Source organism: Pogoniulus pusillus, chromosome 16 (assembly GCF_015220805.1).
Source record: "Pogoniulus pusillus isolate bPogPus1 chromosome 16, bPogPus1.pri, whole genome shotgun sequence".
In the NCBI taxonomy this organism is placed as follows: domain Eukaryota; kingdom Metazoa; phylum Chordata; class Aves; order Piciformes; family Lybiidae; genus Pogoniulus; species Pogoniulus pusillus.
The window spans coordinates 17,161,482-17,187,212 of record NC_087279.1 but is presented as its reverse complement, the minus strand read 5'-3'; the positions used below and the strand labels follow the sequence as shown (position 1 = coordinate 17,187,212).

Genomic DNA, 25,731 nt, shown 5'->3' with positions numbered 1-25,731 from the left:
GTTAAAGGAAATCACTTGCCAGCTGAACAGGAGCATCTTTGCACCTCCTGCCCTGAGTTAAGGGACCAGCACAGTTCTCTGATCAGGAGGGATAGGGAGGAGAGCATGGGCAGTCCTCCTTGCTAGAGAGTATCCAAGGCAATGGATGTGTTCACTGTCATGGCTGTCTGCCTGGGAGGTCACACCCACTCTGACAGCAGCAAGCAATGGACTGGAGTCAGGGACACTGTGCAGATCTCCTCTATAAGGCATCCAGACAGCTGCTGTCCACTGCGCTCAGTGGAGCATCCTCTGTGGCAGGCAGGAGAAGAAATGGCAGCCTTGGGGGTTTCAGGCAGTCACTTCATAACAATAACTACAGACGGGTGCTCGTTTCTGGCTGCAGAGGGATCATCTTCCTTCCCTTTCTCAGTCAGAACACGTGCTGTGCTCATCTGGGGGAGAAAGCCAGTTAATTGGGATGCTGACTCCTGAAACGGAGCTCCTCGCCTGCTGGATTTACACCTACCACACTGAGCTTAACGTATCTGATCTTACAGCTACCCTCCTTAGCCTGGCCTCCTAGCTCCTTGCTGGGCTTCCAGAAGAAATGACTTCCTGCTCTGACTTTGCATCTGTAAGGTGCATCTTTTCCTTCAGGATCTAGATTTGTCTAGCAACATGGTATGCAGTTGTGGTCAGAGTCACACAACAGCCAGGAGCTGAAGTTGGAGGTAGAGGCTCCTGTTTCTGGCTTCTGTTTCCCTGCAGCAAAACTATTCCTTAATGACATAGGAGTCTTAAAATGCATATGTTTGTGAGATGACTTCTGCTGAGAAGTGCTGTACAAACCTAAGTTCTCCATTTCAAAGATGCCAGGGTTGATTCATGTTTTGGTGCTACTGCTGGAGTGTGTAGGATTTAGTTTGCTGTGCTTTTGTTTCTCTTCCCTAGTATTTTCTGTTTAGCTTGTGGCTGATTGCTGCTAAGCACTCCTTATCTTTCTGAATTCCATCTGAAACAAATCTCTGGGTCTCTACTTGATTCCTAACTCTCACAACATCACCACAGAGACACACAGTGTCAAAGTGGTTTATTATTGTTGATTCTATGAAAATGCCTCAGGGCAGAAAGGAGTGGAGAAAATCTAACGTGTGAGTTCTCTCTAGGGAGAGTGACTTTAGTGGGATGGGATGGAGGGAAAAAGCAGAGGTTGCACTGTAGGATTGCTCTTTTTGGTGGCAGGGTACCAGTTCTTAGAGGATGTCTGCCTTTTGATTGCATCTGTGGCTAGACAAATGCAATGGGGTTAGTTCTCTGCCTTTTGGAGTTTGTGGTTGCTTGGGTTGTGACATGAAGTCTTTTGGATCTCTTTTTAGATTACAGCTTTCCTGCTGTGTCTCAGAAGGCCCTGCTGAAAGGGAATGGGACACAAGTGAAAGACACCTGGGAAACAGCCACAGCCCAGCCACCAGCAGAATTTGTTGAACCTGACTTGCACACACCTTTCTCCAGCACACTGGAGGAGGAGGAGGGGCTGCTCCCTATAGACCACTCAAGAGGAGGAGCAGAAAACTTCCAGACCTCTGGGCCAGAGATTGCATCTTCTGAACCAGCGGACCAAGAGGACTCCTTCTCCCTTCTGTTTTCCACAGCCTCTGCCAGGCCAGGTTTTGTGACCGAGGCAGCCACAGGAGGGCAAGAAGAGGACTCTGTTCCTCCAGGCTTAGACCTTGGGAGTAGCATGGGTCCAGGTCTTCTGCCTTCGTCCTCTGTTTTTTCTTCTACTGTTGCTGCAAGGTCTCCCAGTGTTTCGGAAGAACCTTTTGAGGTGACAGCTGGGGACACGTGGGCTGTTGAGGGAGCAGATTCGGAGCCAACTGTGACTACAACAAGAACAGAGCTTGCAGAACCCACAGTGGAGACTGGTGAGGAAGAGCATTCAGCCAGAGAGGAGGTCTCAGAGGCCACGGTGGGGTGGGAGATGCTGGAGCCCACATCGCTAAGTGAAATGGAGCAGACAGTAGAAATGCCTGTGGGGACACCCTCTTCTGGAGGCAGCTCCCCAGACACCCAGATTCTTTCTGGGAGTGAGCAGCACACCACCTCTGCATCTCCATGGGACAGGGCTGATGATTCTGCACTGGATCCCATTTGGAATGACACGGAGTCAGCCACTGAGACTGTGGCAGCAGAGAGGAGCTTCTCGCCACAGGCTGGGGGTGCCCGCATGGCTGTGCTACCGACAGAGCTGCCCTGGGACTCAGCACAGGTAGCACTGGGAGCAGGGACTGTGGGGGAGGTTTCAGTGATGATATTTGGGCACTTCTATCCCCTTAACCTCACCTAAATCCCAAAGTCGTACTGGAAATAGCTTTTTTTGTTCACCCAGCCAAAACTGAATTTTGGGGAGAGCATTTCACAGTGCTTCTTAATGGAATCCATCATCCTTGGTGAAAGTCCTGCCCCCTCACATCTTCTCCAGTGAACTTCTGTACAGAATCCTGCTTCTAATAAACACCTGCCCTCTGGGGCATGCACAGCAGCAAAAGCTCCTTGTTACCTCAGCCTGCATTATTGGAAATGTCAGGACAAAAACGGCCCCAAGGATTTCTGGAAAGGGAGTGAGAAGAAAGTGCTATTTTTGTTGCTGCCTGCAGAGACCAGATGCAGAGCAGGTGGAGTGGGGTACAGCAATCTCCGTGAGGATGTTGGTCTAGGAGAGCCTGTGGGAGAGGAGGTGTGAGGTGAACTGCAGTTCCCGAATCCAGCAAACTGGCATCTAGTTAAGGGAAGATAGGTAGCAGGAACTGCCTGGTGAGAAAGAAGCATTCCCTGATACTAATTTTGCTTTCTACTCCATGGTGCTTCAGCCTCAGCAAGTGCTTTAATCCCTCTGTGCATCCAATTTCTGCCTGCAAAAGTGCTGCCCTGCCTCACCAGTTTAAGAGCCACAGAGGCTCCTCATTAGCTTTTGTGTTAAGTGCTGATCGTGTACAGAACAAGCCTGCAAGGCTAGAGAGCTTTCCACTGAGTGCCTGAGTCATCCTGGAGTCTAGGGAGAGGTGAAAGGTAAGCTGGACTGTGGCAGACTGGCACAGTAACCTTGTCCCTGCTTCATGTGCTAGCACTGAAGTGGGTGATTCCTCCTTAGTATGGAGAGTTAGAGGACAGTTACATCCTTTGAGAAGTCTTCTCAGGGGTATGGCACAGCCCCTTGCTCCTGTCCCTTGTGTCCCCTGTGCTTTCAGCAGGAGAGCTACATTCATGGCCTGAACTCAGCTGTCTTTTTGTTCTTTCTCTTCAGGTAATCTGCAAAGACTGGAGCAACCTTGCGGGGAAAAACTACATCATCCTGAATATGTCAGATAACATCGACTGCGTAAGTCTGCCCACAGAGATCTGAGGGCATGGGGGAATAGTGCTTAGAGAAGTGGAGGCAGGCATAGCTCTTGCTGTCTGCTACAAAACGTGTTAAAAGCACTACATCTCGACTTCTTCATCGAGGCTGTGGGGAGGATGGGAGGAGGACAGAAATACTCTTTCTCTCCAAAAGGAAAAGAGAGTGGGTGGAGAGAGATCATTTGCTGCAAGTCTAGCACATGCCAGTGCCATACTGGAGTTTGGCTGACTTCTGGCTGCCGGTCTGTGCCAGTCGGTACCTGGATTGTCAGACATGAGAGCTTTTAACACTGCACCTCTTACTGCAGGAAACGTGGCAAGACTGAAGTGTGATTCTCCTCTGCTCTCTCCCTTTTCCTCCTCTCCTTCCAGGTTATAGATGGCTCAGAGGAATAGGAACTCCCCATTTGCAGTGCAAATGGTTCATCGTCAAGCAGCTGTCACTAAATCTTCCTTAAGTGCCTGTTCTCCCAACCCTGTTACTTTGTGTGTTATCTGGATCTGTTAACCAGCCATGCTCTGCTAATCCAGTGCCTGTCTATCCATCCCTATAAAGCTGCAGTTAATTCATGAGCCCGGAGCCCCTGGTGGATCCCTGGTAGAAGGGCTCATTCCCTTCTGCTAAGCCTTTTATCAGGCACTTTAAAACCAGTTGCGAAAGGCCTGGGGTCAAGGTGCCTTTCATAATTCTAAGAAATGGTTATGAGCTTGACAGCCCAAGACCAAAATGTTTCATCAGGGAAGTGTGTTCTGGCCTCATGTGTCTGCACTCCTGCTTTCTGCGACTCCTGCTCTGGGCAGAGCTAGCTGATTTGTTACTGCGGAGTAGCTCTGGGGCACTGATCTCTTTCCACTACTGGTGGGTTGTTGGATCAGATTTTTTGTGGGTTTCTTATTAAGGCAAACCTTTTGTGGACAGGGAAAAGAGGAGAGTTCCCATACACAGTAAGGCCTGTTGATTGCTTAAAGGACAGAAGAAAAGTCAGTCTCTTTCCTCCTGAATGAGGCAAACCAGTTTGCTCTTTGGAGGGTTTTAAGGCTTTCTGCTGACCCTTTTCCTCCATATCCAGTTCTCCATTGCTCCCATCTCTGTGGAGCTTTAATGCTGGCTTATTTTGTAGCACGTAATAGCTTGCTTCCTGTGGTCACCTGCACTTGTGTTGTTTAAACCACGGGGAGGGAGAGAACTGAAAGGCAGATGTGCAGCTGTCTCTTGAACAAATGGTGTCTTCACTGCTGAATACTCATTTCTGCCTCGCTGAGAGAAGACAGGGCCCTGGGATAGGCAGGACTGAACTGTTTTTCTACTTCATTTCATGTTTCAAAGCATATTTCCTAGTGAATGATTTGTGCTGCCCTCCCCCTTATTCAAAGGGACACTTGTCAACATACATATTTAACGTGCACATCGCTTCATTGCCTGCTTCCCCTTACCACTTTGCATGACTGAAGCTGGAATAAAGCTCTTCTCCTTTCCACTGATGTTAATGCAGTTTGTTTCTCACTCATGGTAATTTGTTCACTTTGGGCAATTCACTGACCCTCTGCCTGCCCCTTTTGTTTTCTGGTTGCTGTATCTGAGCCCTGTGGTGTTTGGATTTCCAGGGTTGCAAGGGTGAACCTGCATTGCAGTTGCTGTAGTTGAAATTAATGTGAGTGAGGATTCCTCATTATTTCCTATGTTCCAAAGCCCTGATCTCCTGTAGCACCAAGCTCTGCTAAGAAGCTGAGGGACAAGAAGGATGCTTAGCTCCTTCCAGAGAGTGACATCGGAGCTTTAATATTCCTCATAGTGCCAGGGGTTTACCTGCTGGAGAAATGATGTCTGTGTTGCTGGGTTAAGCTGGCAGCCCATTTATCTTTCTGATGGAGTCAGGGCAAGGGAGTCACTTCAGCCTCTCTCTGGGCACATCTCCCACTCAGTATACCTGGGAATTCTGCCCAAGTGACGACTGCAGGGTCTGACCCAACAGTGCTACCGAGAGGTGGCCTTCACCTCGGCGTATGTGTGTTCAGGCTCTTTCACAGCTCTCTTCTCCACTACAGAGAATTTATCACTGCTCTGCAACCTCTGTTTCCCCCCATCACTGGAGACATCTCACCTCTCTCTCTCTCTCTCTCTCTCCTCCTCCTGCTCTTCTCTTAGCTGCTCCCCCTTCCTCTACATCCCCCAAAGCAGAGCCCCAGGGCTATGAGCTGGATGGCAGCTGAGCAGCATGGCACTGCATCCTCACACTGCTCCTCATGTCTCCTCGTGCCCAAACCCGTGCCCTGATGAGACAAGGCACTGGCAGGCCCTTGTGATTCAGGCCCCAGTCATCGGTGTCTTTTCCAATTAGGCCATTTTCAGCACAGGCCTGTGCTTGCCCTGAGCGCTTCAAATTGCCATGGCAACAAGAACTCTCCATTTTATTAATCATCTGTGTGGCCTTCAGGTTGGCATGGCAACCAGAGATAAGAATAGAAACACAAGAGTGAGAAAGCAGCAGAGGAGCCCGACAAGGGATGGCTGGAGCATGTCATGCTGAGCAGCACCTGCTGACCCAGCGCTGGCTGCAGGGAAGAGCCTGGCTGCTTCCTTCTTGCTTTACCTGATAGTGTCACTCCAGGATCCTTGTGTGCTGGGGTAACTGGACTTATCATAGAATCAACCAGGTTGGAAGAGACCTCCAAGATCATCCAGTCCAACCTAGCACCCAGCCCTGTCCAATCAACTAGACCATGGCACTAAGTGCCTCATCCAGGCTTTGCTTGAACACTTCCAGGGATGGTGACTCCACCACCTCCCTGGGCAGCCCATTCCAATGCCAGTCACTCTCTCTGTGAAGAACTTCCTCCTAACATCCAGCCTAGACCTGCCCCAGCACAACTTGAGACTGTGTCCCCTTGTTCTGTTGCTGCTTGCCTGGCAGAAGAGCCCAACCCCACCTGGCTACAGCCTCCCTTCAGGTAGTTGTAGACAGCAATGAAGTCACCTCTGAGCCTCTTCTCCAGGCTAAACAACCCCAGCTCCCTCAGCCCCTCCTTACAGGGCTGTGTTCCAGGCCTCTCATCAGCTTTGTCACCCTTCTCTGGACATATTCCAGTAACCTCCACGTCTCTCTTGGATTGAGGAGCCCAGAACTGGGCACAGTACTCAGGGTGTGACCTGACCAGTGCTGAGTACAGGGGCACAATAACCTCCCTTGTCCTGCTGGCCACACTGTTCCTGATGCAGGCCAGGATGCCATTGGCTCTCCTGGCCACCTGGGCACGCTGCTGGCTCATCTTCAGCTACTATCTACCAGTACCCTCAGGTCCCTTTCTGCCTGTCTACTCTCCAGCCACTCTTTCCCCAGCCTGTAGTGCTGCTTGGGGTTAGTGTGGCTTGGCATGGTGTGGGGCATATGGCAGCAGCAGGAGCCCAGATGAAGTGTTGGTGTGTTAGAAGTATGTGGGTCCAGCCTGGGGCACTGGGGATGTGTAGAGGAATGTTGCACCAGGTTTGTCATTGCTGGATTTTAGACGTGTCTGGTTCAGGGGTTGCAGCTTTGCCATCTGGGCAGGTCTACACCTACTCTGCTCCTACCATGCACTCACCAAGGTCCCTTTCCTGTGGCAGGAGGAGTTTCGTCTGGAGAGGGGTCCCCAGCTGCTGGCACTGGTGGAGGATGCTTTCTCCAGGCAGGCGGATGGGCTGCAGGACCGCTGGCTGATCTCTCTGAGCAAACCCAATGAGAATGACAAGCACTTGCTAATGACACTGGCAGGGGAACAGGGTAAGTGCTGGGAGAAGGAGCCTCACTGTCATAAGGGGGGGGTTTACCTAAGGAGTACTCTCCAGCTCATTTCAATCCCACTAGTTCCCAGTGTTGACTAGACCTGAGAACTTGGGAGGGGGACTGAGGACGTAAGACTCTTCTCTCCGCACCCACTTCCTGGCTTGTCCCCTGTCACTTGCACAAAGCTCTGTCTTAGGTGCTTTGCCTTCTGCTTTGCTCTCTCCCTTCACTCAAGCATCCACTGGCTTTCTCACAATGCTTATGCTCTCCTCCATGGACAGGCCACTGCAGTGGCAGGACAACCTGCTCCTGCTTCGCTTCGTAACAATTCTGAAGTCTTGTCTAAGCTGGGCCAGTCCTGACAGTGCCTCCACTGCATCCCCAAAGAAAAGCTGACAGTGGAAGGTGGGCTGGAACATTTTAACATCTTTTTAATCCCCTTCTGGTGATTTTCCTGTACTGCTTTTGGTGCCTGCTTAGTCATGGAGGTCTCATCAGTATCCTGAAGTGGCCCATAATGATAGGAAAATGAAGCAAATGCTTAAGTGGTGTTTGCTATATTGATGCCTTAAGTCATTGCCTCTCTTCCAAGCCCTTGAGCTGGGCCATGTGCCAATGAAAAGGCTTTGGTGACCATTTAGTCTTCCAAACTAAAACCATCATGCACAGGGACATCCAGGAGAAGGAAAAAGATCTGAACTCCAGCAGCACAGTCAGGCTCAGAGAGTTTTGAAAGCTCAGGACCAGAAGTATTTTCTGCTCTGAAGAACTGTGCTTACTTTTAATTACTCTTACTTTTAATTACTCTTTTTGCTGCTGTGAAAGTGAAGGGAGAAATGGACCTCAGCCTCTAAATGCTCTCTTGACTACTCCTGCTCTCCTGTCTGGGAGAGCATCCTGGGAGCTGTTAGTGAAGGAGAGCTCCAGGAGGAGGTGGCTCAGTGTGGACTGGTGGCTCCTTGGCTGAAACTGTCAGTGCTGGGAATGGAGCTGCTGTGCCAGGCACACCACCTTGCGAGGCTGCTCTGCAGAGCAACGCACACCTGCTAATGGTTGTGATAGGTGAGCATGAAGCTCTGTGGGAACATCTTGAGTGCTGCAGCTCACAGTCATGTTGTGCTGAATGAGGAGGCTGGATCAGGCAGCATAGGTACCTGGCTCTGAATTTTTGTACATTGCTGCTTGCTACCAGAGTAGACACAGATCTTGAAGCTGAGAGAAGGGCACCTAGGGGCCTCTGGTATCCGTTTGTCCCTGGATTTCCCCCCCACTTTAACAACACTTAGAGGAACCCCTAGTTTTGGTCCTTGCATTCTTTCAGCCTCCTAACATAAAGTACCAACAAGCAAAAATTCCATTTCTTTGCATCCATTCTGTTGGGGATTTCACAGGGCTGAGTACATCTGACTGAGCTAACCTGAGCTGAGAGCTGCACTGATCTCTCTCTTCTTCTTTGCAGGCATCATCCCTACAAATGATGTACTCATGGCACTAGGGGATGTTAAGAGGAGCTTAGCTGAGGTAAGAGCCTGTCTGCCTTCATCCATTTGTTAAGACTAGCTACGCAATTAAAATAAGCATCTTGAAAACTGGGACCAGATCTTGGTCAACCTGAGTGCTGAACCCTCAGCAACAAACAGATGAGTCAGACATTTGGCAAACTCCCTTCTCTTCACTCTGGTAGTTGCCAGACCATCAAATGTCTGCTCCCATTAAGAGTGTAAGTGTGGGTTATTCCTTCTCTGTTTTTCTTGCTTGGTTGTGAAGCTGCTCTTTGCACATTCATTGCGCTGAGATCCTTGATCCCTTCCCTTCTGCAGTACTGACTGCAGCGATGTGGGTGCAGCAGAGACCCAGATTTTGCCTGGCTCACCCTACAGCTCATTTGTGTAAACTGACTGCTCTCAGTAGCTCAGGCTTTGCTGAAGGAGGTAGGAGAGATGCCTGTGCTAGATGGGACATGTTCACACATCAACTTCCTGCAATCCCAGGGTCTGGTTTTCATTCCTTTAGACAACTGCCTGCACAAGGGCAGACAGAAGTCCACAGGCGAGATGCCAGACTCCTCTGCCAGCTGCCCTCACTTGTTCTCTTCTAACCCTGGGCAGCTTGGAAGAGGATAGAGACGAGGAGAAATTAGTGCCAGGATCATGACTTTGCCCCTTGAGCCTACAGGATATGTAGGCATAGAGGCCTGATTCTGCTTGATTTTTTTGTTACACTGACAGAGTAACTCTGCCTTGCCAGCTGTCTGCTGTCAGGTTTTTCTCTGACCTAACAACAAAGTGGTGCAGTTAGACAAAGCAAATTAAGTTCTCAGTGCTGTATTGATTGGCTTACACCAGGGAAAGTGCGAAAAGCTAACCCTGTAGAAACCGTGTGACTGACATGTCAGCAGCTAGAACTGTCCAGAAAAAAGGATTTGTGTTGCTGAAAGGTTTGACTTTGCAACCATGACCCTGTGTTAAGGTGCACCCTATCAGAGCAGCCCTGCCACATGCTTCTGACTGTCCAGCTCTATCAACAATGAAACACTGCTCATTCAACTGACCTTGTGCTAGCATGAGATTGGAAGGAGGAGGAAGGATATTCTCTTACACCCATCATACATACTACTGAATTGATACATAACCTGTTTGGAACTTGCAAAGTCACTGGGACTGATGTTAGGCTTTGTTTGCTAACAACCACAAGCAGACCATTTCTAGGGCAGTTATTCCTAAACTTTTTGGATCAGCAGGTAGCTGTCCACTTTCAAGACCTTGGAAAGACCAATTTTCCTTTTTAGGACCAGAGCTTTAATGCAGACCTAATTATCATGGTTAAATTCTCTGTCAAACAGTCGCCTCAGCACCCATCAGCAGCCCATATTTTGTCTTGGGAACTCTTAATCTTGGGCAGTTTCTCCCATGAAAGCCTCCTTGTCTTGCACATAGGTGTGATCTTGGTGCTTGTGAGCAAGAAAAGATTGTGCCTACTGTCATTTGGTGCCATGTCAGCTTCCATGGAAGATGATGTAATAGTTATGTGCCATCTAGTCTGGTGTCCATCCTGACTCCTTAAAGCCTGGCTTTTAGTTCCTCCACCCACAGCAATGGTCCTGTGCTTGGACCCTGGAAAGTCTGAATGAGATCCCACCTGACTGCAGGCCAGGGGATTCAGTGTATCCCATTCCTCCTTCCAGATTGGCATCCAGAACTACTCAACCACCACAAGCTGCCAGTCACACCCCAACCAGACACGCAGTGATTACGGGAAGCTCTTTGTGGTACTGGTGATCATCGGCTCCATCTGTGCCATCATCATTGTACTGGGGCTCATCTACAACTGCTGGCAGAGACGCCTGCCCAAGATGAAGAACATGGTGAGCACTGGACAGGTGGAGAATGCGGCTGTAGCCTTAGCCCTTGGGATGGAAGGGAAATTGGAATGTTAAGAGGGAGGTGGTTTTCCCCTGTCCACTTACTGGACATAGCTGGCTACACTGCTGCAGCAGTGTTCAGGTGTAAGAGAGATGCAAACCTGTCTGCTGCTTTGCACACAACAGCTCATATCCACTGCGAGCACCGGGGCTAGGAATAAATGTGTCTTTTCCTGCTGACCCTGCAGAGTCCTCGATGACCCTCACAGACTGGCCTGATTGTGCTTCTCAGCAACATCAAAACCTGTCCTCCTTTCTCTCTATTTGTTTCTCTTGTCCTTTGCAGTCGCATGGTGAGGAGCTGCGCTTTGTTGAGAACGGCTGCCATGACAACCCCACCTTGGATGTGGCCAGTGACAGCCAGTCAGAAATGCAGGAGAAGAAGCCAAGCGTGAACGGTGGAAACACTATCAATGGTCCTGACAGCTGGGATGTTCTGATCAATAAGCAGGCGAGCGAGGATGTGGATGTGTTTGAGGAAGACACACATCTTTAGAAAAGAAAGGAGGGAACCACCCCCTTAAATACACTTTCTCTCCTGTCTTGACTGTTGGACCATGGGATCAGGTGGCTTCTCAGGTCAAGTCTTTGGGCAAGCTTTCCCAATAGAAGTCCTGAGTCTGCATCTGAGGTTTGGAGCCAGGATGATCACTGAACAGAAGGAAGCAGGGAGGGTTGGGTTTGTAGGTCTCTGTGTGTGTGTTCCTATCAGTAGCACCGATGCTTTCATTACCTTTAAATGCACTTAACTGTAGCTCTCTGGTAGTGGCTGGGCTTGAGAAGCAAGGCAGTGAGGCTAAGTCTGCCACCAAGAATCCAGCTTTAGGGAGTAAATTCACTTTGGGAGTCCAGCTGGAGTTGTGGCAGCCAGAATCCTGGCTGTGAGATCACATTCAGTCCCTGCAGGTGCGGTAAAAACTGCATTCTTGATAGAGAGGCATCAAGATTCAGTTTATGTCCTGGACAGCGTTTGCATTCCACATGTGAAAAGAGGTTTTCTAGTGCTCTAGCATTCAGCTGTTCGTTAGATGGGCTGATGTTTACATTTTGGGAAAACATCCCTCTCTAATCCTATTTTCCTCCTCCCACCACAAACAGTCCCACTGTTTTTCAGCTCCACAGCTCCAAACTGTTTGCAAAGTTTTGAGCACTTTACCCTTGCTTGACTGACTGCAGACAATTCAGTGCCATAGTGCAGCATCTTAGCTAGGAGTTTGCTTTAGGTTGGAGAGTTGCTTAGAGACATTTATGTGCCTCTCTCATGCAACAGCCTGTGAAATCGGCAGTGAAGTATCTCTGGTCTCAATCTCAAGTTTTAGACTGGCAAGCCTCCCCACTTCTATTTTTCCAGGCTAGTTTGGTTTCAGTTGGTCTTCCTGAGGTAAGTGTAAAGACTCTTTAAGCAGGGAGAAAAGTGAAAGCTTGGAAAATTTTCTAGTCCCATTGCTTCCTTTTCAGCATCCTGCCCTAAGGAGAGGAAGTGTTTAATGTCCACAGATGTAAATCAGGGTAACATCTTTAAAATCACGGCATTTTAGCAAGTGTGTAAAAGGCAGTCAGATGAGATGAGAATCAGATCTAAGAGCTCCCCAATGAATGTTTCTTCGGGCATGCCTCAGGCAATTTGGAAGCTCCAGCTCCCTGAAGACATGTGATAAAAGGCACGTGAATATGCATAATTTTTCTCTGAGCCCTGCCTAAACCAAGATTCAGAACTACTGTCAAGCCTGAAATCCCAGAACATTTGTTTCTTGTCACCAAGGGGTTGAGGGACTTGGTTGGCTTGGAGGCAACAGTACTCCTCCGTTATGGTGATCTGCATGCTTGCTTACTGCAAGATGCAGCTTCACATTTGGTCTTGAAGTGAACCTTTGTACAGAAAGACCCCAGATATGCAGTCTGATGCTGAGCCTGTAAATCTATCCCTGTATGTATAGAAATTTTTAGCATGTTCACCCCTGATGTGAGTGCCTGAAATCAAGGTACAAGAGTCTAGTGTTTCATTTTGCATAGCGTTTTGCGTACAAACTGAACCACGGATCGCCTCGATCTAGGACCACATTGCTATCGGTCTATTAAGGATTCCAGAAAGGAGATAGCCTTTGGTTTCCTATCCAGATTCCAGTTTTCAGTGTTTTTATTCTGCTTCCATACCTTTCCTTGTGTTACATAGGAGGCAGTGATCATCAGCACCTTTTGTATCTTGTTGGTAGGGTTGCAGAGGTGCTCAGCGGAGTTCCTCCTTCTTCCCCAGCAGTTGATAATGGGGGACAGTCCATGTACTTTGCCAGCCCCACGTGGCTCTTCTCTGGCTACCCCTCACTGATGGCTCCTGCTGAGTTTGATGGGTCTGTGTGAAACTGCACAAATTAGGTGGCTGTGGTGATGGCACTCTGGGGCTCACAGGATGAAATGCAAGTTGTTGTGACAGTATGGTGAGTAAATTAAAGCACGAAGGTAACAGTTAAGTTTGTATAGCACTTAGCACAATGAGGCTTGGCATGGCTGTGGCCGTCAGGCAGTTTCACCATAGAAATACTTCCAAGTCAAATAATCCTCATTAGGTTTTTAATGCCCAGTGGCTATTAACCATAATGCCGCCCATGAGATGGGAATTTGTTTACCCACAAAACAGTTCCTTGGTGTACATGATTGCAGGGAGCTGCTTTGCTGCCCTGTGTTCTCTTCACTACTAATACAGAGAAACAAGGTGCTGATAAAGTAGTGCTTCTGGCTAGGCTCAGCTCCTCTTGATCTTGTGTTAAGCGTTAAAGAAACCAAGGGGGCTACGTGGGCTTAGTAGTAAGCTGGCAAGTTCTCCTGATTTGCTCTTCTGGCTTCTTATGGCCTGAAGGTTTTCCACAGACTGTAGAGCTTTTTTGTGCCTGGAGCATCCAGGTGAGCTTGAGAGTGTCTAAGAGTGGCTGTACGGAGGCCGAGAACAATTTTCTGCTGTCTCTGGCAGGATGCACCTGTCTGTGTGATCAAAGTTTAGCTCCATAAATCTACTGGTTAATAGCATTTCACTTTAGTCTGGTGATACTTTTTATACCTTTACCATTTGTTTTACTCTGTATCAGTTTTTTGCACTAGGCTGATCTTGTTAAGTCGATTGCACTGTTGTCCCTCTCCCACCAGCCTTGCAGAGACAGGCCATTTCTGGGCACCTGTGGGCTGGGGAGCCCTGTAAAGAGGCTGTTGATAGACCACTTAACTCTGCTGTTCATTGCTTGGGTTTCCAGCTCTGCACAGGGAGGACTTAAAGAGGAAGAAGAACTTTGTCTTAGCGTTTGTAACAAGAAGCTTTTCTATCACCTTACTGTAGTTAAACTTATTTTTAACAAAAACTGTCAAAGTTGGACTACTTGGAGTGGTGTGCCCAGTGGCAGAGCAGATGAAGGAGGGAAACTGATCCCTGGAAAACTCTTTTCCACCTACTGGAACTTCACTGTAGTCTCATCTGCCAAACGTTTGATCTCGCTGACATCTGGTGGCTGCGGGGAGCTGGAGAGGAAAAATGATGCAAAGCTGAGGACTTTCCCCCCTTCTTAGCACTGAGTATTCATTTCCTGCGACTTGCCTAGGACGGTCACCTGCTGTATCCACGAGGGTCTGCTGGACTTGCCTGTGAGCAGAGGAGCTTGCACCAGGCACGTAAGAGATGATTTGTGTGAGTACATCCCGTTTGCAAAGCGATGAGATTGGACATTCCCTGGAGTCACCGGTCTAGAGGTCCTGGGTAGCAATACAGGGTCGCAGCTCCATCTCCTCACTTTCTCCTCCACTTGCCCCCTCTCCTCCCAAGAAGCACAGCAGGAAAACAGAGGCTCTGCCTTGAAATGGAGATTCTTCAGAGAGAGCATGAGGTGCTGGTGTAAGGAGTTCTGTGCCTAGGGGAACACCTGCAATGTCATCAGCTGGATAAACAGATGGAGTGGCTCTCCATCTCTGTGCAGCAGTGTGGTCTGGCATGGCCAAGCTGCAATTTACTCCAAGATGTCTAGAACAGTGTCTATGATGTGGAGTCTAACATGTACTAGGACTTTGCATGCTGCAGACTGCCTCATGGTATGTAGGGTGTAAAGAAACTAAGTGACCTGGAAACTGTGGTGTGGAGTATAATGCAAGTTGAGAATACAGTTCAAGATACCACTTTAAGGATTGCCCCAGGCAAAGGATGCCGTGAGATGGAGGTAGCAACTGTATGGATTATTGCAGTGTGACCTTAGGGCATTGCAGCAGGATCCCACTGCAGCCACTGCTCTCGGCAGCTCATCTGTTCCCATCCACCTTTGCAGCCCTGCAGGAACACCTCTCTCCTTCACTGGCGGTTTGGGGCAGGTTGAACAATCAACAACCAACTTAATCTGTGCTGGTTTGAGAGAGCCTCGTGGGCTTGCTGTGGCTGACAGCCAAGCTCCTAGCCGTCCATCTCAATACCTTTGTTCCTGCTGGACCTAGACTGCCTGCAAGACCTGGCCACTGCTCGGGCTTGCTGTGGGAGAACACTTAGAAACACTTGCGTCTGGCCCTGGAAGCAACAGGGTTGTGGTTTTGTTTTCTTTGCAATAAAATGCACCTCCTGGGTGTCTGAACACTGACCTGAGTGGAGGAGTCCTTTACATGACTGCATCTGCCTGAGTTCACGTCTGTGGGTGTGTGGATGAGTTTTTGGCCAGGGTCCCTCTGCTGGGAGGCAAGGCCGTGAGTCTCCCTCTCATGTTCCCCTAGCACCCTGACTCTCCCATCAGAGGTTGCTGCTGAAGCTGAGTCGAGGCAGGGGCCCGGGGGAACTGAATTCTCTCGTGGGGTGATAGTCTCGGCCCTGTGCAGGGCTTACAGGACCAGCCCAGGACCTCTGTTCTCTGCTAGGGCAGGTTACCACAAGCCTTTGTTCCGGAGTAGAGCCCCTGCATGCTTGCGCACCCTGCGCCACGTCTGTCCCAGAGCGGATGCCCGCAGCCACCTTGCCGCCTGTCCCACCTCTGCTCCAGTGCTGGGCTCCCTGCAGCTGCACGTGTCCAGAGTCACTCCATGTGCTCCAGGCGCCCTCTTCCACTCCCGTTTCGGACCAGGACAATATCAGGTGTGTCCCTCCTCTTTTTTACCCCTCTCGAGTGTCTCCCGGAGCCGCAGCATCCCCAGTCCCACTCGTGTCCCAGCTCCAGCCCCGCTCCGCTCAGCTCTCCCTCCAGCTCCAGGCGGAGTTCCTCCAGTCCACAGGGGGGCGCTGCGCTGGGCAACGGGGCTGCTCCTGTGCCGCTGCCCCGCCCGCCGCCCTGTTTACATCCGCCGGCGCTTCCGTCCCGCCGGCGGTGCTCCTGCCCCTCCGGCCCGCTGCGGCTGCTCCTCGCTGTCCGTGTCAATGCGCCGCCGCCGCGCAGCGGCCTGCCCCGGCCATGGACACCAGCGACCTGTTCACCAGCTGCAAGAAGGGGGATGTCAGCCGCGTGCGGTGAGCCGAGCGGGGGCCGAGCTGGCGGGGGGCGGGGAGCGGAGCGCAGCGCTGCGGTGTCCCCACGCACTGAGCCCTTGCTTTTAACAGTGTTAGTCCCTCGAGGGGAAGCTGGGCTGGGCCTGTCCGGGCCAGCTTGGGTCACCGTGCTGCATTCTAGTGTTGGGGCCGCCCTGGCGCCGGGACGCGCCACGGCTCGTGTTTACCAGCAGCCCGGCCCGGCCCTCCCCTTCCCTGGCCGCGGAAACTGCGGCTCTGGCTGCCCTGGGCAGCCGCCGAGCCAGGAGACACCTGCCGTGCGGAAAGGAGAGCCTGTGGCTTTATAAACGAACGCGCTCTGCTCCTCCCCAAGGGTTTGGGGGTTTTGCAGGAGTCTTGTCTCTGCAGCAGCGTCTTTGACACCGGCGGCTGCGTTTGCGTCGGTAGGAAGCTTAGAGCTCTGGGAAGCCCTCGTCAGGGGTCGCGCAGGACACCCTGGGCTGCAGGCTGTGGTAGTAGCTCCGAACACCTCCAGGCTGCTAAACTTTAAGCCAAGTCTCCTTGCTCACGCTGAAGCAGTGTGGCTTAGCCGCAGTGACTGCAGGTCAGGAGTCAGGTGGGCTGCGTGTCTGCAGGAAGGTGACTCTTCACCTTTTGGTCCTACTCGATTCTTCCATCTCCCAGGGTGTAGATTTTGTGTTTCAAAGTGCCTGCTAAGGAGGGACAAATAGGCACACAGGTGAGATCTGGAGAGCGCTGTTATCTGTTTCGTACTCAGATTAATTCATTACAAGTAGCAAATTGCAACTTTACTGTAGTAGGAGGAGTTCTGCAGGTGGTCTTACAGAGGTTTGAGATGACTGGCAGAGAAGTGATCAGTCTGAGAATGCTGTCAAAGTAGAGGGGACAAACCAGGCTGAGTAGAAAGGAGGTGAGCTGTTTGGGACTTTGCATGAGGTCAAAAGGACCTAAAGTGTGGCACAGGAAGTATGGAGGGAGTGAAAGGAGAGGTTGATGAGAAAAAAAGTCCTAGTCTTGAGAATCTTTATGGAGGCTGAGAGGGACTTCTGGAGAGATGGTTGTGCAGTAGCTGGAGACAGGCTGGATATAACAAGAGCCAGGCTATGTAGCAGATTTGTGTGCAAGGCAAAGTCTGTCTTCTGTAGGTCCTAAAGCAGGAGGAGTGTTGCCAACAGTTGATACAGCATGAATATGCAGGACAAAGAAGTAGCAAGAGTTACAGGACAGCCTGATGTTGTTGTTTGTGGCTGACACAGTCACAGGCAGGATAAGCATCCAGCTTTAGACTTGTGAGCTTGACCACTTATTTGTAAGCATCCAGTCTGTGAGCACTGCTGGAGAACGCAAAGGTACTGCTTAAGTGCTCAGGCTTCTTTTGTGATTGCTACCGCGTTAGGGGTCAGCAGCAGCAGGTGGGGTTGATTCTCTTCTTTTACCACTAAAGATTGAAAGGAGCTGCCAAGCCATGCTGCGGAATGCCATTCTTTAGGCTGAGGATTTGGCTGATGCCCCTCCAGCCATAGCTGGCACCTCTCCAAGTGCAAAAACTCCTGTCATACCTTTGGAAGTTACTGTACAAACTCCAAGTTCCCTCTTCTGTGAGAGGAGAATGTTACTGAGTAGCTGCATGAAGTTACAACTTTGCTCTCCCTTTTCTTCCAGATACCTTCTTGAGCAGCGAGATGTGGAAATTAATGTCCGTGATAAGTGGGACAGTACACCTCTGTGAGTCCTGCTGCCTACGGTGCTGGGTGGGAGGGGAGGGCCTTCAGAGCTCTTCTGCTCTCTCCGCCTCAACAGCTAGAAACACTGCTACAAAATGTCTCAAGTTCTGCTTTTTTGGAGATTTGACTGCATATTTCTACTTCTCTGGTTTGTGGGTGCTGTGCTACGTGTGTCTTTGTTTCCTATCTGACTGATGCTTGCTGAAGTAGTGCTCAGAAGGGTGGCTAATTTTATGACCAGAGTACATGGATTAAGTGGTCTGTTCTTGGTTTGATTAGTTTTTTTCCTGCTCAAAGTGTATGTCATTCTAGCATCTCTTTTCAGATGAAGGCTTGGCTGGGTGAAATACAAAGTGAATGCTTGATCACAGTCTCTCTGGCGAGGCTGTAAAAGTATAGTAGGTAGTGGGGAATTTCTCTGGTGAGGCTGTAAAAGTGTAGTACATAGTGAGGAATCCCATGCTGGTGCTGAGGAGGGTGGTGTGACCTTTTTTGCCTCCCCAGGTACTAATTCCAAAGTTAATTCCTCATAGACTTCTGCAGTATATTCAGAGTATGGAATAACTTTCCAAAGTACACGTAGGCTTAACATTTGCTTCCTGAAATTCACATGTAGGGTTCTCCAAGTTTGTGGGGCAATTTGAGGTCCTTGTGAAAGAGAGTCATGAAAGATTGTGAAGAATAAAACAAAGCTCATTGCAAGTAGGACTTTGAGGGGTGGATTTGCTGTACATCAGTGTGGGTGCAGTTCCCTTGTTACAGTGTGCAGTACTCACAGCAGAAGGAGCAAAGAATGTTTTTGAGAATGCAGTGGAATTGCTGAGTGCACATGAAACAAACTCCATTAAAATGAGGATAGATTTGGCAGCCGGTGAGGCAACAGAAGATGCTGAACTGAGACTGGGACCTTGAGATCTCCTTGTGGGACAGCAGGGCTGAGAAATGCTGGGCACAGATCCTGCTTAGTCCTTTGCTGGGGTTAGGCTTCTATGCTATTCAGTAGCAATTCCTCACTCCTTTGAGGAGTCATCCTCTAAGCTTATCAGGGATGGCTCGATGCTGAGGTCTTCATGCTGTGATGTGACCAAACACTGAGCTTTGCTTCATACTGTATCTCTGAATTTTATTTATCTTCTTATTGTCAGGTATTATGCTTGCCTCTGTGGACATGAGGAGCTTGTGCGTTATCTTCTAGCCAACGGTGAGTGAAAACCTCTTGAGTGCTATGTCTTTCTCCATACTGGTCCATAGGGATTGTATATCCTTCTAGCCATCCCTTGTGGAAACTTCTGTTACAATCAACCATCTGATCAGTGATCTTAGGCTGCAGTGGATATACTTTCATGGTTCTTTTTCCTACCATTTGCTGCTTGAATTTGCTGTAGAGAATCTCTCTGCGATGACTCAGGGCAGCATGACTTTCTGGAATCACAGCTGATGTTCTCTGAGGGCGCATTGCTGTGGAGGCTATGCTGCTCTAAGAACTGTACTTCATCTCAAGAGCTGTCTGTTTAAAACGTTCTTGTATTCTTCTGATAGCCTTGCTTTCTAACCAGGACTTACAGGTGAAATGCAAGGGCTATTACTCGGGACAAACTCTCCAGACAAAGTATCTGGCCAGTTGGTTCCTCACACCTAAACTCCCTCAGGTAGTTGTGATGTTTGTCTCCTGGCAGAGGAATTGGAGTGCAGTTGGATCTCAAAAGGCCTGTCTCGTTTGCTGCATTCAAAGCATCTTAATCAGCTGCTTCATTCTAAAATAGCAAAATGCAAATACCCTCCAGCTTTCTAGCAGAGTCTCTAACCTAGAGAAGTACCTCATGCCTTGTGCAAAGCAGAAATGCTTTTTTGAGGAAGAGCTGTTAAAAGTCCAGTAAATGGTCTCAGTCTTTGTACAATGAGATTCCTCTTCCCAGAACACTGCTGGAGCCACGCTGAGAGGCATATCACCAGAATCAGTGTGAATGAGTTGTGACTTGTTCAGAGAGGGATTTTGCTGTGGGAGAACAGCTTTAGGTTATGCACATATAAGTGGAGTTTAGTTTTTGCAACTGTAAGGGATCACAGGGAAGTGCTGCCAGCCAGAAGTCAGCCTCATTTAGCAACCATCTGAGGACACTTGAGAAAGATGTAACTCTGCCTTGCTGCCATGTACCTGTGATCATTTTGCAGGAGCAAAATGTGAGGCAAACACTTTTGATGGGGAACGTTGTTTGTATGGAGCTTTGAGTGATGCCATCCGACGTCTGCTGAAGGAGTACAAACAGATCACAGCACAGTGCATGAAGAGAGATTACTACGATGTCTTCCTGCAGCGGTAAGCTGATGAGACAGCTCCATGTGCAGTGCATTCTGTCATCCTTCTTTCTTAGCTGTTAACCTGGATATCCAAGCTCTCTGTTAAGGCCAGATTTGAAAGGCAACTGCTGAGTACCCTGTCTTATTCCTGGGCGTGTAGAGCTTCCTCTAAGGGATGTTCTTCACGCCTTAAGGGAGAACTTCCAGGTGTGTATGCATTTAAAGTACAGCTTCCAGTGACCTAGGTACGGACTACAGAGCCAAGAGAAAGGTGATCATTGCAATGCAGAAGCATTGGACTGCTATTCTTGATTGCCAAAACTAGATCATGAAAACCACATGAGTAATTTAGGATAATTTGTCAACTGAAATTGAATTTCAGACCTAGAGTGCTGTAGCCCACAAGCTGAGGTTTCCAATAAATAGAGTTGAGGTTTCCCGCAGTGATAATAGCTATCTCATTTCTGAGACAGAGCACCTTAAGAAGTCTCAAACTGACTCACAGAGACAGTGCTCAGTTCTCTATATTTTTGTTGAATAAAACCTGTTAATTTAAAGATATTTCTGAAAGTTGCCTGTCAAACCTTGTAGTCTTAACCTAGAGCTTAACATGCTCCAAGAGCAGAGGAATCTTTTCTTCTTACTATTTCTCTAGTGTTAAGTACATAGGCTTGATTTTGTTTTGTGTTATTTTTATCTTCCTATTGGTTTGATTTAAACAAAGCCAGTAAGGTTTCAGCATCTGTACCTTCTAAGTTGGAGAGCAAGTAAGCCCTGGAAAGATCTGACAATCTTACCATTACTACAGAGTCCTAATTTCTGAAGGTGTGGGGAAAGAGGGGAGAAAGAAAATTAATTTATCTGAGTAAAATCAGATTCTGCCTTTCAGGGAGGTAAAATTTTGCCAAGTAGTTTATTGCTCCCTCATTGAGTTTGTGGCTCAGACGATGCAGGATTTGAGTGGACATGAAAAATATCCTCTAAGAGCAACATTAAAAGGCAAAAAAATAAACACCTCACTGCTGCTATTTTGTTTTGGGCAAGACACTAGTATGAAGGAGATCAAGATCAGAATTCAAGACCCTGCTCTGACATTTTCTCCTTGTGTGGCCCCATACTCTTCTACATACCAGTCCAGCTCTCCAGAAGGAATATGATGTCTGCTGTCTGCCCGATTTGACCTCCTGGGGGTGTTTGTAAGGTTATGTAAGGGCTGATAGGCATTAGGAAACACTGGTGACGGTTCCCATAAACTCTAGAAGTAGCAATCCTATTTTTTTTCCCTTTTAAAGAATGAGGGTATGGGCATGTAATCATAAACAAATCTCTGATGTGGTAATTGCCTCCATTTCCTGCCTGTAACATCCTTCCTCCTCCTGAGAGTGGGTGACATCAAGTCCTCTTGTATTTGCTGCGTGGTGAAAGTGTGCATGCTGACAGCGTCCAGAAAGCAGGAAAGCTGCACCTACGCAGTGGAGTAATTCTCTTTGGAAGTGTATACTTCTGTAGGGCTTCTTGTCATCTGACAATTGAAAACCTTTGGAGAGGTGTCTGGGGCCACTAATTTCTCTTTACAATCTATTCCCTGAGTTCAACGGTTTGCCTGAGGCCAGAGGGTTTCATTCTCTATCCTCCCTTATACACTAATGGAACTCTGAGTCATTGGAGGCAGTAAGGAATCCCAGTCTTGTGAAGTAGCAAGCCCCACTGCTGGCTGCCTAACAGGGGGAGGGAGAGACTGCAACGTTCAGAGGTATTTGTTCACTTAGACCTAAGTGCAGGTTTACTAGCTTTACTGCCTTCTGTCCTTCCTCATTGTGCTGACTTCCTCCCCTCTTTGCTCCTTACAGATTGCTGGAGCAGGGCTACCAAAGCGACATGGTTTTCATCGTTCACGGCAAGTCCTTCTGTGCCCACCGCTGCATTCTCAGTGCTCGCAGCGCCTACTTTGCAGAAATGTTTGAGACCAAATGGAAGGGGAAGAACATGATAGTCTTGAAACATCCACTGGTGAGCAAGGCTGTGCTTCCAGCTCTCTCCTTTTTTTTTTCCTCTTTGTGACCAAAGCAGGCAGGAAGGACAGTCTGAGGGTTAGCTTCCACAGTGAATGGCTCTTGAAGCTCAGAATGACCATAATCAAGGAGAGTGGCTCATAGAGGCACTTTATGCTGTAAAATAGCAACTTACTAAGATAGCAAAAGGCTGTAGACTGTGTACTTTTCCCCTTTGTTCCCTTGTCGTGGGCTCCAACATGTTTTAATTAATTGCAGCAGTAGGTAGCTGTTACCATCTGCCAGCTGCGTCATGACTCCTCTATGGAATGAGTTGAGTCCATCTAATTCCTGGTGGACAGGTGGTCTGTAGTGAAGACATCACCTCCATAATTGGCTCTAATTGAGTCCCTTTTGTAGCTTTTGCATGAAGAACTAAATAGGCCATAAGTGCATTCCATCCTGCAATCACCATGCTCTGGCATATGTTCCTATAGCTTGTCTGTGGCTGTGCAAAACCTCTCATGACAAACATAACTTCCATTTTCTCAGGACTTTGCTTAATGTCTCTCCTTTTTCTTTGTACAAGAATGTGTCTTTCCTCTCAAATTGTGAAGAGCTGGGAAAGTTTACAACCAGTGTAAGACTGGGTTTTACAGAGCCTGTATTACAACTGTGTCTTCGGAGCTACTTCCCTCCATTAGTCAGCTCCTGCCTCCCCAGGCACAAGGATTAGTATCAGCTGGTATATGTAGAAGCTGTGTAAGCCAGGTGGAGTGGAAGGCTTAGTTACATGAGGGACAAGGAAAAAAAGTGTGCAGTGTGTGAGTTACCATTTAAGTGGTTGTTTTTTTTTTTGATTTGTTTAGGGTCATGTTTCTATCCAAGCAAGTTTCATGCTTAAGTTCCTGGTAATTCTATAGGTAACATTCTCATGTTTTATTTTAGATTAATCCAGCAGCCTTTGGCTCTCTTCTTCAGTATCTATACACAGGTGAGTGACTTAGTGTCTGCTGTACGTATACATGGTTGGGGTTCAGCTGTCTGTGTTTCTGCCGTGTCACTGTTTGAGTGGCACATGCTTGCAGACAGCCAAGTTTGGGTGCATGAGCTGCCAACACATCCTCTGTGCTGACAGGAGGGGAGAATGTGAGCAATCCCCAGCTCTTCCGAGTTGTTTGTACCTTTTACCAGTTGTTGTCCTGCCAATAACTACACAGTCAATTATATATTAAAAAAATATCTTGTTTGGTTGGATGGCTGTGGAGAATGTTTTTAGCTTAAGGAAGGAAAATCTGTCATCTGGGGTAACAATCACCTAAAATGGTGAAAAGCCAGGTGCCTATGTACCACACTTTCAGTCTGTCAGACCTGAGCAGTGTGTGCTTGGAAGCTTAACTAATTTCTATTTTTTTTTTCTGAAGAGAAGTTGATCCCAAAGCTTCTATGAAAATGCCAAATGCTGTAGAGTAGGCATGCGAAGTGCTGAACTCTTTCAGGCCAGGAGGTGGCGCCAGATCTTCAAGGTTGTCCTTGTCAGGCCAGCGTTCCTAGACACGTTCTTTGCCACGCTTTCAGTAGTGCTTAAAGATTCTGGGATGACAGTTTGTCAGCCTAAAGTCTTTCCTTACCCAGAGCCAGATAGCCAGCCATGACAGTCATGCGTAACGCTGTCGTGCTGCTATTCTTTTGTTCTGAGGGAATTACACATCTGTTGTATAAGCCTGTTTGGTTGTTGGCATCTTGAATGGAGTTAATGGGGAAGACACTAGAAAGTGGGAACGTGAATTCGATGTCAAATTGAGATTCAGTGAAGCAGTGGGTAGGTCTTAGCTTCTTGGACTGCATTGTAACTGGATGCTGAGAAGTGAGGCAATATGTCTGTGCCATGAGGTCTTCAGTCCTTAATTTTTGCCATTAGAACACCTGTGGGTGGTAAGGGTTAAAGTACCTGGCTGCATTTCTTCTCTGCAGGTCGTCTTGATATCGATGTAGAATATGTACATGATTGCAAGAGGTTAGCCAAGCAGTGTCGGCTGCAGGACCTCATAGATGATTTGGAGACCAAATGTAAAAAAGTGTATGAATTTGGTGAGTATTTTGTTTGCTGGTGAGTATTTTGTTTGCTGTTTGCTGTGCCTGTGTGCCCTTTCAGGAGGGAGAGGGAAATGTGGTGGTAGATGTTTCATGCTGCACTTGGGACTTAGAGAAAACGCTGTGGAATTCCCATGTCTGTGTGATAGTTTTTAGCCATGGGCTCTCTGCAGGGCAGCTCTGGTGGTATCTGACACATAGATGGTTATCATTTCTGTTGAATGTTTTTATTACAGTAGAGCAACTGTGGCAGCAGGACTTTGCTGTGGTTGCCAAACATTCCATGGAGCACTGGGATATACTGGGAAGTGCCTTTCAGCAGGGAGCTTGTTTAAATGCCTGAGGGAGATAAAATATGTACAATGAAGCATCCTTTTTTGCATTTATCTACCCCCTAACCAAATTCACTCACAATGGATGCAGGGAGATTGTTGGTTTTAAAAGCAGGCTATTTCTGAAAGGATGTGTGTTTTTGTGACAGATGTATGTGCCAAACCTTCAGTGACACAATCTTCTTTTTAAGGGTTTTTGGTTATCCAATCATGACATCAGCTTATTGTACAAAACCCAGCAGCTGGAGTTTATCATTCACCTCCTTAGTTCAAGCTGAAGGGCACATAAAGAATAATTAAAACATCACAAGTAGGAAGAATAATTAAAACATCACAAGCAGGACAAGGCAATGTTAGTCATTAAGTTAAAAATCACCTGGTAGCAAAACCCTCAGGCTGAAAAACATCTGATTCTCATTTCATGCTCTGTGTTAACTCCTTTGCTTCAGTCAAGTTAATTCTAGTTTGAGAAGAGAATCTATTCTGTAAGTTTTAAGTCAATAGCATCTTCCTTGATCTAAGAGGTAAAGGTGTAGTTATTCAACCTTTCCCTTTGGAATTATGAGTTCTGATTTTTCATCCTTCTGAACCTGCAGGGCTTAGCAGGTAAGAGACAATGCTTCTGGCTCAAGAAATTCCTCATGTGCAAATCACATGGAAGAAATAATGTCATGGAGCATATTACCATGAGTATGCTTCCCCTTAGGCATGCCCACTTGTTTGGTGGTCATGGACTATAAGACTACCATGATACAACTGCTGTAGGTTGGGGTGCAAGTGCTTATGGAAAGTGTTTTACCTCAGCCATGTAAACATGCATCTGAAGAGAATATTGATGTATTTCTTGCCACAAGTAGTGTAAAGTATCAGTTTGTGTATTAAATAAGTGGTGAAAAAGGGGAGTGGTGGCAAATAGCATGGACAGAAGTTAAAAACCACTCAGACAATCAGGTAACAAAATTACCTTCTGGCACCTTTTGATTTCAGAGTAATCCTGTGATACTGGAGATCATTTACTGATTTGAACCTTTAGGTTTTTTTCTTTATGTTTTATTCACAGGGTCTAGCAGAGACCCTGGGGGGAACCATTCTGCCTTAAATACATCAGGTTAAAATCTCACATTAGTTTGTGGGGAGAGAATAGGCTGAGCAGCTTGATAGCTGTCTGAAGTCATTGTACAGTATGTCACTGGCAACTTAATGTGGTTAAATTTGAGAACTTGTGGTGGGTTAGGATCTCCTCCCCCACCTCCCCACTATTGAAATTTACCAGA

At 48.0% G+C, this 25,731-nt stretch overlaps 2 protein-coding genes across 2 annotated transcripts in view; both read left to right on the top strand.

Moving 5' to 3' along the window:
• PODXL2 (podocalyxin like 2) overlaps positions 1-15,164 on the top strand; it is a 33,335-nt gene extending 18,171 nt beyond the window's left edge. Inside the window, exons 3-8 of the mRNA XM_064156808.1 lie at positions 1,359-2,251; positions 3,287-3,361; positions 6,983-7,139; positions 8,602-8,663; positions 10,327-10,506; positions 10,850-15,164. Coding sequence (XP_064012878.1) covers positions 1,359-2,251; positions 3,287-3,361; positions 6,983-7,139; positions 8,602-8,663; positions 10,327-10,506; positions 10,850-11,059 — 1,577 coding nt within the window. The 3' untranslated portion in view covers positions 11,060-15,164. The remainder of the gene's footprint in view (positions 1-1,358; positions 2,252-3,286; positions 3,362-6,982; positions 7,140-8,601; positions 8,664-10,326; positions 10,507-10,849) is intronic.
• Positions 15,165-15,841: 677 nt separating this feature from the next.
• Positions 15,842-25,731, top strand: part of ABTB1 (ankyrin repeat and BTB domain containing 1) — a 29,750-nt gene continuing 19,860 nt past the window's right edge. The window contains exons 1-7 of the mRNA XM_064156809.1: positions 15,842-16,018; positions 17,681-17,743; positions 18,888-18,943; positions 19,915-20,059; positions 21,891-22,050; positions 22,980-23,025; positions 24,006-24,122. Of these exons, the coding sequence (XP_064012879.1) occupies positions 15,963-16,018; positions 17,681-17,743; positions 18,888-18,943; positions 19,915-20,059; positions 21,891-22,050; positions 22,980-23,025; positions 24,006-24,122 (643 nt within the window). The 5' untranslated portion in view covers positions 15,842-15,962. The remainder of the gene's footprint in view (positions 16,019-17,680; positions 17,744-18,887; positions 18,944-19,914; positions 20,060-21,890; positions 22,051-22,979; positions 23,026-24,005; positions 24,123-25,731) is intronic.